Source organism: Anneissia japonica, unplaced genomic scaffold, assembly GCF_011630105.1.
Source record: "Anneissia japonica isolate Jap-2015-1 unplaced genomic scaffold, ASM1163010v1 scaffold11151_len745516_cov174, whole genome shotgun sequence".
Classification (NCBI taxonomy): Eukaryota; Metazoa; Echinodermata; class Crinoidea; order Comatulida; family Comatulidae; genus Anneissia; species Anneissia japonica.
In genome coordinates, this window is record NW_022744950.1 from 158,841 (window position 1) to 172,662 (window position 13,822).

Consider the following 13,822-nt stretch of genomic DNA (forward strand, 5'->3'; position numbering starts at 1 on the left):
TGAATAAAGACAGAAGCGATATATCATCACAACTTGCACATTTTAAATGCGTACCGGTACATGTTCATTTGTAAAACCGTCCATTGGTTTCATATTTGTTTGTTTTTGTTCATAAATATTTAGTTCATTACAAAATTATTAATTCGTCTACACCTGTCTCTTATGTTACCATGTTGGTCAATCTGTAAAATTTCCTCACTGGATCTTTTATTCCTTTGCAAAGGCTAGTTTTCAACTTTAATACCAATAACCAGTTAGCTGCACTGAGCAGTAAATCTAATAAATAATGTAGTATTTAAGACAGACTTGGAAGGGAGGGAGTGGGGGGAGGGGAAGCCTAGCCTAAAACCTCTGTAATAAAATCGAGTCTAGGCTATGCCTAGGTTAGAGGCCTGTGTCTACATAGGGCTCTATAGTACTAGGCCTAGTAGGCCTTAAGCCTAATAATATAGGAGGCTAGTAGTAGAAATAGTGAATTCAAATTTAGGTCTGCACTGAGGTAATAGAACACCAGGGAGGTACTATTAGGGGGACCCACTATGACACTCAAAGTAGGGAGCCTCTTGGCAATTCTAAATACCTAGACCCTTCACCCCTAAGCCAGAGGCCCGGCTTTTTCCCACACATGATCCAGCCGAAAGTTGTTAATCTAGGCCTAAACTAGGCAATATGCCGGGGGCCTTGGTCTATAGGCCTAAGTTGACTGAACTTTAATGTTTTTTAAAGCATTAGAGTTAACATAAGTCTAAAATTTTAGAGAAAGAAATGATATACATACCTGTATACGTACTATTTTGAATCAAAACACCCTGTAAATGCGTGTGTTTACTGAGTCATAATTCGGATGAATTCCAAAATGGCGTATTTAGAAATTGGTTTAAAAATCTACGCTGGTTCCCGGTGTTTGAAGCTGTTCCAGTATAGTAATTAAACTGTTGTAATCTGGTTGTATATACAATATACAGGACGGCATAAGCCAGATTAGGATTATATAACCCTCGCATATTGCATTTTACAAGGACAGTCACCAGTCCTACATATATGAATATGATGACAGTAGAATAATGGGGTGGTAAAATACATGTTATTGCAACTCCAGAAACGAATACAATATTCAAAACATGTACAATAAAACATGTACATTAAATACAACTATAAATTATTAATATTATATAAATATTGTATTGCGTTGTGTCAAGCCTGAGAGTAACGTCATAGCCGCAAGCGCAGTGTGTAACTGTGAGTGGAGTGTCGATATTTGTATTCGACGGAACGAAATAATACAGCCAAATTTCAGAGCTCAGAATGTGGATTCGCCGCAAAAATTGTGATAAATAGGTAATAAGTAAAAATAAGTAAAATACAATAAATAGGCCTAATGGAGATAATGATGACGGTGATTGTATCGATGGTCATGATGATTGCTATGGTTATGATGCTGATGACGATGACGATATTGATGATGATGATGATGACGATGACGTTGTTGTCACAATAAATATAACAATAATAGGTCCAATGATGCAAATTTAATTACCACTAGGTTAATCATGTTAAGAGTTCTTTGGAAGTGTTCTTAATAATTCATTAGATGTTTGGTATGCCGGCAAGTTAATTTGATATGAGCTTCGGTTAATAATGACCGTTATGTTTACACAGGATAAGATGGACATTACAGAGAAAGCAGAAGAATTGTTCGTGGCTCTGTCGGCATCGGTCGAAGTTGGCGAATCCATCACTATTGACAGAGACAATATTGGTAAGCGAAAGGACTGGTAACACACAGTAATGAACATTATATATGATCAGGGGCGGATGACCCATAGGGGGGGGGGGGGGGGGGGGGGCTAGAGCTTCAACACCCCCAACACACCAAAGAGAGAGGGGGAGGGGAGGAAGCGAGATGAAAAAAAAGAAAGGAGGAAGAGGGTAGAAAAGAAAATGGTATTGAAAGCTGGATCCGCCTAGGCTTACATAGCTTACAATTTTGAATTTCAAAATTTAAGCTCATATTTATTTCTTGTTTATACTCTCGTCGTACAGTATGTGTCTCTCACCTGGGGCTGAACCATAGCCCTAGTGAAACTATTTCGTTATTTTTAAATTATAAATACTATTGCAAGATTTATTAATAGTCAAGTATTCAAATGGACTCCAATTAATCACTCTTATTAAATTTTCCATTAATTGTACTCTAATATAGTTTTTAAAAAAATCATACAACATCTTAAGTATATGAGCAACACAGAGGCCATTCGGCGGAACAATATATACTGCGTTATATAGCCATTTTTCGAGTTTTCTCCTCGTTCTTCCATTATTTTGAAATTAATATCCAATGTGTGCGGTCGAATATCGTAATAGTATTCATCAACGATATAATTACGTCAATTTATCTATCAAATCACGTGGCATCCAACACTAGCGTGCACTTAATAGACACACGATGATTGTGATCATTTATCAATCATAGACGTTCAATAATGTTTAGAACAATTTTTGTTTGTTCATTGTACAGCAGTTTTGCGTGGGCGAATTAATGAACATTTATGGATAAGATGAATGGAAGCACCATATCAATTAATGAATCCACTCGATAACCTTATATAGATATTCTTTTGGATTGAAATGTTATAAGCCTAATTACGCTCTCATTCCAGAATCATGAGTAAGATATATTTAGGCCTGTCGGTGCATGATAGGGTGTTCACCATCACTACCCCACCCCACCCCGACCCCACCCAAAATTTTCCCTTCCCCAAATCTCACACTTGAACAGTTTTAATTACAAAAACAACTTCACTTAGCAGATTATGTTGCACCTTGTAAAGCAATAAAATGCTTATTATAACCATGGAGGTATTATAATAATACCTTCATGTTATAACCATGGAGGTATAATTCTACTTTCATGTTATAACAGAGTCGTACGATTCAGGCTCGGACCCAGAGTTCATCCTGGTATGACTATCGAAAAGGTTGAGTTCCTGGGGCGGATTCATACTTACAATAATGACAAGTGGATGGCGGGGTCGTGAGCGAAGAGAGCGTAATTTGTGGTTGTTCTGTCAATTTGTCAAACTGAAAACAAATGTTGAATGAATACATCCAACCTGGGTTGAAATTGAGCAAAATATGCTATAACAAACGAATATCATCGCACACAAAATTTCAGACTTTAAAAAAGCTATACAAAAACCATGTAGAATAAACTTACGATATTAAAAAACCACACACAATTCCAAAAGGCTGAGCGAAGCAATATTGTTTAATTGAATTCGCGATGATATTATAATATACATGGCGATTCTAAACAAATTAAATCAATACAGAATATATCTGCTTTATCAATGAATTGTGTTCATTCAAACATCTGCTTGACTTCGTGAAGAAAAAATAAAAATACGAATTACCATGCAGTGAAGAAAATTAATTTGAAAATTTTATCCCGACTCTACAAGAACGTTGGTTTAGAATAATTGATGTTTTTAGTCCAGTATCAGCAAATCGATATAATTATTGTTTAATATCGATTTTGAAAGAAAATCTAATAAAATATATCACATCACATTCGTTGAAGTCAATGTTTACAATGTCGGGATTTTCGATCTAAAAAATAAATGAGTAAATATATACAGCTGTTGTCTGGTCTAACACACACGATTAAAACCATGAGATGTTTTAAAATTTATACTTTATTACCGGTCAGGAGATTTTTATTCTGGCACATAATTTCGGTATCACAGGGAAAAATATCAAAAAGTGACATCGGAAAATAAGGCTTCAAATAACACGGCTATTTACTTAAAGATGATATGAATTGTAATGTCTACAAATAAACACGGATGCTCAACGGAAATAACACTTTCAGACATTAAAAAGTGTTTTTGGATTGTGTATGTATTAATTTTATTCTTTTAAATAAATTCTTATCCAGCATCTGGATAAGATGATGGTTGAAAGATAGGGCAAAATATGCTTTAGCATATCTTTTGAAAACGAATATCATCTCACTCGAGATTTCTGACATTTAACAAGAAAAGGCTATGCATAAGCTATATGGTTCACTTTATTAAAAGAATAAAATCCCACACATAATTCAAATAGGCTGAGTGAAGCAATACTTTAACAAATTATAAAAATTTGTGATTGACTTTCCATGCATCAAAGAAAATTAATGTGTAATAGCTTAGAATAATGGATATTTTTAGTTTAAGTTTCAGCATATCAATTTAATTATTGTTTAATATCGATTCTAAAAGATAATGCAAAACAAAATTATGTCATGTTTGGTTGAAGTTAATGTTGACAGTAACCTACAGCTGTTTTTTGATCTAACACTTACTACTAAAACTCTATTTTATACGGTCAGGAGCATGTTATTCTGGCAAATAGTGCCAGTATTTGGGTGGGGCGGGGGCGTTACCGACATATCCGGCTTCGTAATTACAAAATTAAGAGAACGTTAAAAAAAAGATGATGTATCAATATTCTCCTATTTCTAAAATAATTAATTAAAAAACCACTTACTTATCTCAGTAACCTACAATGCTTGTCGGTCAGCCCCGCTGCTCATAGATTGCTGCCCATTAATTACAGTCTCTTTGAAATAACATCGTTATTCATTAACTTGCAATCACTTATAGCCCTATATTTTTTAGTTTATTTCTCATCATGACCTTCGCCGTGGCGAACGATTCGACGAAGGACTGGATCCGCGCCTGTCATTCACACAGTACCGTACAGCGTAACCCTTTGTTATAATCATTTTTAAATTAATAGTAATGAAAAAGATGAATTTGTGCCTATGGTTGTGACAGATACTACCTTTAAGTCGATATTAAGAAAATGTATAACGGAAAATATAATGAAATGTGTATAACAATTGATAGAAGTGTATATTCGAAATGAATGTTAAAAATAATGTATTAGACAGCCGCTTTGTACTGACTCGCTGGGGTGCATGCAATTCATGTGTGTTTTTTAATACTCTCATTTAAATACATTTTAACATCGACAAATGTGGATGAAATCCCAACAAAAGGGAGAGAGAAAAAAAGATTTACACATTACTTTCTATAGATTTTACACTGCAAGTTGTTGGATGGGAATAGACTGCTTCCCAAAGCCACGCCCCCTAGATAGGTCTGCAAGGTCCACAAAACGGCAGTGTATGAACTTCTGGCCCTTTCTGATGGTTAGTTGTCACGTTTATCTGGCACTATGGAAAGATTCACTATGGAGTTAATTTTCATTTCATTATGAGTATAGATTTCAAATAAATTGTTCTTTGTATCTATGTTTTTAAGTGGCGGAATTGCATCATTTATCCTCATCTGACGATTTGGACGGCCTAACATTCAAAGCTAGTGGGTACAACACAACGAATTCGACACCACCTTCTCTAACATTTGACATAAATGGGGCTAGAAATGACGAAGGTATGATTGAACCGTGTCTGATAATTTATACACAAATTACAATATAAGCATAGGCCTAAAAGGTAGGACAATTACAAATTTAGCAAAATGATAATTATCTTTAAGTTGAAATTATGTTTTGCTGATTCTTTTTTATGTACTGCAGTGCCGATTTTATTGTACAGTACCAAGACTCAAGATGAAGTGGAGCTCAGAGTGCAGTCGAATACCTGACTGCTGACTGACTGATTTAACAAATGGCAGACTAACCGAATTATACGGATTTACTAACTGAGTTGACTGACTGACTGACTGACTAACACACTAAGTGAGTGAGTGACGGATTAACTGGTTGATTGAGTGATTGATGACTTGATTGATCGCTGACTAAATGAATAACTGACCCACCGACACAGAGAAAGACAGACAACCGACCGACCGACAACTAAATTTAAAGTTTAGCATCATACGTTTTAATGTGCTGTTAAAGGCACCCTCTTGAAAGATTGTTGAATAAATAAATAACGAATAATCCAACCACAGAACCTACATTTTCAAAAAGTCAAATAGAAGTAAAGTTAAACAATAATTAATACGTAAGCACTTGAACGTGTTTGATGCTGTTTTATAGGTGATGTAAATGTCGCTGTCATCTACTACGATCGTAAAATATTCAGTTCTAGTAATGGCAACGACGATGCTAAAATCGTTCGACAAGACGACAACAGGTATATAACTGTCATCTGCTATTCACGTCTGTTCATTATGTTGATATATACATAAAAAAAGAAAATGCGTAGCGATGTCACATGGATTTTTGTCCCCATGAGTTGGGTTCATGCCGCCGAAATCCCAAGAGAATTTGGCCACTAATGTATTAATTTCAGCCTTAGGCCCATACACGGAAAGTAAAGAAACGCTCACCAATATTGAGTAGATTACACGAACCAAAATTACTATAGAATTCCGTGATATTAGAATACCGGTATAATAAATGAAACATTTTATTTTTCACTTTCAAATGAAGTAGGCCTATAAACACTTCCTCAATCGAACTGCCACCAATAGGCCTAGCTCTGTAGGCCTACTCATATTATGAGTTTCAATGATACACTTTTCCAAATTAAAAAAATATATATGATAACGACTGGCTTAATGATGATGATTATAATTATAATAATATTTATATTAATAATAATAATAATTAATAATGATGTAAAATATTCACTTATAGAAATAATGGTAAGATAATGAATGTAACTATGGTCAGCGGAGTAATATCAGCGACTGCTTCAACTGCAAAACATAAAATCCCAGTGATGGTTGACTTTACACTCCCTAAGGATGTACCTAAGGTAAGAAACTTAATTGAAGTTGAGTTCGTGGACAAATGCATTAAACAAAGTGCCTAGTACAATCCTATTTATATCCTAATTATATACTGATATTGATATACTTGATATTTATATAAAACAAATGCATTAATTAGATACGGTGACGTCCCTGCATCGAATGCATACTATAGCGGTAAAATAGATTACACAAACGAAGGAAGGGTATTACATGCAAATCATTTTCAGTAGCAACACTTTATATTTATATGCACAACCTATATATTCATAAATTCCATTTACTGTACTAAACTTAGCTTGCTTGTAAGCAAAAAAGGTTTATTATTAATATAATTCCCGCATTCATTCATGGTTTTTTTTTGGAAAATCTAAACACCCTCTTCTTGCCATCGGTTATTATACGTAGAAGTGAAGAAGGCTTCGCGTGACTACTATGCACGAGTGGCAGCAACAGGCCACTTAAAATCTACGCTTGATCGACTACTGAGTGGCTTTCGCAGGGTGTAGCAGAGCGTTGGAAGACTTATCTCATGAAGGAGTCGTTATAACCATCCGCTATTTCTCTGGGGAAAAATAGAGCTAATCATATAAATGGCATCGAAAATAGGTTGGAAGACCGACCAGTTATAGTATAGGCCTATATACATAGTATATATAAACTGTTCAAAGCAAGTTCTGGTCAGGGGTTATTAAGGGATCTAGGGGTGCAGGAGAATGTGTCCTTCAAAATTATGTTTCCTGCCCCATGACCCTCTCCTCCTCCAGTGCCAATCTTACACTGACGATTTCCTGAGAGTGTTAGAAATCAACACATCTCCAGAGTTTCCTTCGATTTTCCATTCCCTTCCAAATGTTGTTTCTCAGCTCCTATCCTATCAAAGTAAATACGTTGTCGTGGTGATTAATTTGATAATTAAAAACAAATACGTGATGTTAACAATTTCTCTGATTCATTAAAATATATACAGTATAAATAATAACAAGTTGCAATTATAGTGTTAGTTTTCATCTCGTTGCTTATAATGTAGGCTAATTGGTTCCTTGTTAGCGTATAGCAGCCATACATTTAATTCAGATTAATGAACGCTTAGGCCTACAGATTGATCATGCGTTTTATTTTACATGAATGAAATATGCTAACAAATATACCACACAAATGTAGTTTTAAAAAACGTTGTGAATGGAGTAGAAGATACTCTAATAGTATAATCACCTACAACTAAGAAGTAACTTAAAACTAAATATTACGAGAACCAGTGCAAGTACTGTCAGTATATGCTTGTATCACTGCTTGTGATATCAAAACTGCCAAAAGACAAGACATATGGTCAGCAATGTATCTGAGGGGGAAGGGCACATTATAAAGGTTTTGCACTCCAAGGTTTCCCCTCCCCCACTAAAAATGTTGAGAAAAAAAAAAAATTACACTCAATATAGTTAAAAGTGGTGTTAAACTGAACCGGGCTGAAATATCACATCGCCCTCAATTTTCTCCAACTAGCCACGTCCTCCTCACTTTTGTCTTCCCGCCCTTATCAGCCCAATATTAATGCTCATATACATGCTGTCACATATTATATAAAGAAAAACATTTAAAAAAATTAAAAAATCAAGAGTATACATTCAATTTACACGAAGTATCCTTTACCCGTTCGAATACTTTATCCGATTTCCCAAAGGGTATAAAAACAGATCGAAAACTGTGTGACAGACTGAGACAGAAGCTAATAACAGCTTGTAATCTGACACAATTTCATTATAATCAATAATGATCAGTTACGGAGGACGGATTTATATAACATCACCTATGACTGTACAGATGTGTCGACCAGTCATAAACAGCGGATCCATAATGGACAAGCGAATTAAACTTCTTCCTTCCGTTTTGACTACTTGTTCATAAAAAGAATCAGGCAAATTTGAAAAATTACCCCATCTAACTAATTCCTGTGTTCGAAATCTAGGATCCATGCAGACGTCACTCGACTATAGACTGGCCCTATATCTCACTGCATGCCCGTTGTTAGGCATTATCTAGAAACAGTTTAATGCTACAGGCCTACATGCATAGTAGTAGCTTCATCCAATTTTACTCGCTTCCAATCATTTCATAATAATGTCATTACAAAGAATGACAGCTCTGCGGGCGTTCAGTCACAATCAAAATACTACCCTCCTCATCCCGACCACCGCCAATCCCCACCCACCACCCCTGCGTAATCAAGCTTAAATCCTGTTATCCACACCAAAGACGCTTTACAAAATAACTGTTGACGTGACTACATGTACCGTAATCTTGCAGGTTTATAATGAGAAACTGTAGGCTTTTGGACACCTTGGACTATATCTTCCAAAATACCGTGTCACCGTCTATGAATAACACACTTAATTACAGTGTAAACAAACTTTCGTTAATATTTCTTAGTTTGGACTTCAACCTACGCATTTGTAAATCAGCCAGGCAACTTATCGATGAAATCAGCCTCGATATTATCAATGTACTTTGCTGAAGTCGTATAATGTTGATAATCACCAGATGAAATTTCGGATGACTTAACATTTTCATACTGAAATCGTCATCAGAATACGGAAATTAAGCCGAAATTGAAACACATACTGAAATCACATGTGCTTGAAAATTAAGTTGCTGGCATTTTCCCTGTCAATGAGCTACAGTGAGTCTTATTTACTGAGTTTTAGCGTGTTATAAGGTGCCTCGCATGGGGGGGGGGGCAGTCGGCCCGGTCACCCCCCCCCCCCTCATGTTCAATTTTTTTAATGGAAATATAAAAAAAAATATAGGCCTATTCAAATTATGTCTGAGAGTACAATTTCCGGCCATTTAAAGGTGCCATAATCACAAATGTTCTTACCTCAGCCCCAACCATGGTGGGGCTGAGGTGGTATAGATCCTCCATCTGTGAAAGTACCGCCTCTATTTTGAATTTCTGGATTCGCCACTGACTCTCACAAAAATTAATTGATCGTTTAAGAGGATCAAATAAGTTTCACCAAAGAGGTTCTTCCACGAGGCCGTGCCTTGTACACTTCGAACATACGTATGTACTGTACACGTACAGAAAAAAAAACCAACTAAACTACAACTACATACACAAATAGGCCTATAGCTAAGAGGGAAAAACAGAAAACTGGAAACAAAAAGAAGCCAAAATACCACTAAATGTATATCCATCTGAACTTCCTGTTTTATAACAGGCTATAATTTTTCACTCGATTAAATTATTTCAACATGTCATATAGGAATTTAGTGAAATTTAATTAAATTAATATTGTTGGTCCTAACAAATATATATCGGTATACATAAACCTGATTTAGAATGCAATCTAGAATAGAGATTGATATATAATTATAATATAATTAATAAAATCTAACGATCTCATCACAAAAATACCCCTAGCAATGTTGTATTTGGATGAGATATGGATTTTCCAATATCATTCAATCTAACTCATCTCAAAAAAGAAAGAGCTATAGGGTACACTGTATATCAGTTCGGTGGCATACGGTATATCTCCAAAGTGTACAGGTCTAGTAAAATATTAAAAGATTAACATAAATCATTTACAGTTGTAGCGCCACTTAACACATCATTATTTTTCTTAAACCCAAGGGTACGGTAATAATTTTACGTTATAATAACGTTGGAGTTTGATATCAAGGGTTTGCTTTTGTAAATTCAAAAAAGTCATATTAATAACGTAATTTGTGAATAATAACGTTTCAGTCGTTGCTTCAACGTCGTGTTAACGTTATGTTCTGATATTACCTACAATTTTATAACGTTCGCGAAGTGTTTACAAACGTTTTATTTTGCTAGGAGCTCGCTTTCATCACGACACAACTTTATTCATCTTCCTGGATCTAGATCTGGATTATTATGCAGTTTTGTTGATATTATTATACATATGATTTATTATTCATCTATTAATTAAATAATTTATATAATGTATTTTCCTACCCATATTTAATATTACTATCGTTATAATTGTGCGTGCTTGGTTTGTTTAATGTAGGGTTGTACAAATAACTAAAATTTAATGATCAAAACAATTCAAGTAAATCAATGAAAAAGTTGACAAAGAACAAATTACTGTACAGATATTGCAATATGCATAATACAATAGGCCTCTTTGAATTGAACAGCGATAGTCCGATGCACCACTTACATTTAACATTGATGTGATAATAAACACAGATAACGGTGTGAGGATAGTGTAAGATTTAATCCTTTACTTATCTCGATACTTTAGTTTTGAAATTGTAAACATCCTTAAACACCCCACCCTAATTGGCTGTAAAGAATTGCACGTGGCCTCATGCATCATACTGAATTAGCACTTTCAGTTTTAGTTTGACGCCAAGGGCAGAATATTATTAATATTCGATTATTAGTAATCGTTAATCGCACAGTTCCTAAAGAACTTATATAGATCCATTCTAACCCACACATCTAGATCCAATATTCAAATCAATTTTCAGCAGTTGCGTTTGGAAACATTAGTTGTTCAAAGCTTCAATTAATAGATCATGATTAAATTATTTTGCCATCAATGTCGAATTCAGTGAGTAAATTCACTCTTGTGTTACATTTTGGTAATTTTCACTGTAATATATAATATCAGGCAAAATGGGAGATGTGTGGAATCTGATACCGCACTTCGTAATATACGATATCAATCTTAACTAGAAGTGGCACGTACCACGGGACAATAACCTATCAAGAACAGACCTTAATTGTGACATATCACTCAGGCCGTTGTACTTTTCTTTTGAAAGAAATATCAATCAACAAAAATAGACGCGACAGTCTGATTATAGAAAACAACACTACATGTGTCTTGGAAAGTAACAATAACCGTGCAGGTATAATTCGAAAATATTTTTCTTCGTGCCTTATAACATTATGTTCAAATTCATAACCGTACTATTTAAATTAATTTGAATGCTGATTGTAGGTCTAATCTCCTATGTAAATTGATGTATTTAAAGGGGCAGCGCAATGTTTTGTAGTTTGAGTCGCGCATGCATCCAATCATCGATCTGATTACGCAGTCATATTTCTTACGATTAGCCTCTAAACAAGGAAGATGCATCCTCGATGGTCATTATATTGGTTTATTAAAATTAAATTGGTAAATACTACTATTTAGAATCTACATACATTTGAGAAAAAAGGATTGACAATACCTTTGGCATGGAAAGCACAATATGACTTTGCCGGTTGCCTAGTAAACATGGGCCTCCTAGTGGAAAGAAGATTTATAAGTTATATTGCAATTTGTTTAGATGTGGATAAGGAGGAGAATTATAGGATAAAAATCAGTACAAAGAGAGCAAGATACATTTGTTGCATAATATTTTCGAAGTTAATAGCATGGCCATAATACTCGGTCTGAAGTATAAATGATAACTGTTTTTCATTGTACCAATGATTGATGAAAATGCAGATAAAATCCCCTTTAACAATGTGAATGGTAATCGATTATTAAATATTGATTACATAATTGTCCTAATATTCTGCCGGAGGCAGGTCCTGTCTTATGGTTATAAGCTCTTATAATGCCGCGCTACCTGGTCTTGCGACATGCTTTTCATTCGTTTTTCTCCCATTCTCTTCAAATCATTCAGCACGCCTTAACGATTATCTGTCTATCACAACTGTTGATTAAACCATTAGGCCTAAACATGATTTATTCATCCAGACATATCAGTAATGATTTGAAAGCACAGTGCTGCCAAAAGTGCATTTATATGTTTGAATTCAACACCATAATAACTTTAGTTATTCAGGCTTGGCAAAGGTGATTGACCTTTCACATGTTTTCAACCTTCGTCACTAGCGACATTCAAGATTCATTTTGTTCATGGATATATTATTTATTTTTGTTTCTATTTTTATCCTATCATTGTCAGTATGAAGTCGCATAAATAAAAATGAGTGCGGGTAATGTAAACTGTATATAAGTTACACAAAACCAACACAGGCGCGTACGGATTTAGATAAAATTTGTACCCCAAATTACTAGTCTTTCTTATCATACACTATTATTTGTTGATACAGTGTCTGACATATAGTTGTACTGCATGCATTATTGGTAATTTTTATGGTATAATAGTGTCGCCACTCTTTGTAACTATTGTGTTGCTCAATTCGTACGAATCGTGTTGTATAAAATATATAGGCCTACAGCGCATCCACTAACACCCCCCACCTCCATACGCCTCAACAAAGTAACACTCAGTCAAACAAGAATATCAACCTCTGATGGATTAAAGGGAGGAAAGAATCTGAAAATTTGAAAACAAAGGTTCTTTTTGGAACTTATTTTAGTAAAGAATTTTACAATTTTGACAGATAAAATGGGGATGCGAACGTTTTCTCTTGTCTTATCTACCACTGACATGCACGGATTTACATATACAACTTTACTACACTAATTTATATTCATTAGAATTAGGTAGAATTACAACAATGGAAAATTAAATTATATTAGATGTTGGTGCTCAACATTTAATAAAATCTAATTATTCTATTCGATGACATTAAAATGATTAATTTACCCACAGACCACCAATCAGAGCGCTAGTGAAAACGCAACCACCCGACAGGCAGTCTGCTCATATTGGAACATAACTGCTAGGTAAGATAATTATGATCGATGGCCATTTTATTTAAGTGTATCATGCAGTCACTTACCTGTTTGCTCTTTTGTTTATTCATTCATATATTTATATATAAAACTTGCATTCATTTAATCATTAATTCTTTTATTCATTCATTTTGTTATTCTTTTCTTCATTATTATATCAATAATGTATTCCTTCATATATGCATTAACTCATTTATTCATTCATTTTGTTATTCTTTTCTTCATTTTTATATCATTAATGTATTCCCTCATACGTTCATTCCTTTATATCAGTAATGTATTCATTCATATTCGTTCGTTCATTGCTGCGAAGCAGCCAATTTATATTCTTGACAGCAATTTGACCTCTGAAAGGTCATTGTTTGTCAAAAAACAAGG

The 13,822-nt window shown here is 34.5% G+C and overlaps 1 protein-coding gene across 5 annotated transcripts in view; it reads left to right on the plus strand.

The window, feature by feature from the left end:
* The window catches only part of LOC117119757 (adhesion G protein-coupled receptor L3-like), a 64,049-nt gene that overhangs the window by 42,464 nt on the left and 7,763 nt on the right, over nt 1-13,822 (plus strand). For all 5 annotated transcript variants that reach the window (XM_033264629.1, XM_033264628.1, XM_033264630.1 and 2 more), the window contains 5 exons: nt 1,660-1,759; nt 5,310-5,441; nt 6,052-6,148; nt 6,655-6,775; nt 13,362-13,435. In XM_033264629.1, coding sequence (XP_033120520.1) covers nt 1,660-1,759; nt 5,310-5,441; nt 6,052-6,148; nt 6,655-6,775; nt 13,362-13,435 — 524 coding nt within the window. The remainder of the gene's footprint in view (nt 1-1,659; nt 1,760-5,309; nt 5,442-6,051; nt 6,149-6,654; nt 6,776-13,361; nt 13,436-13,822) is intronic.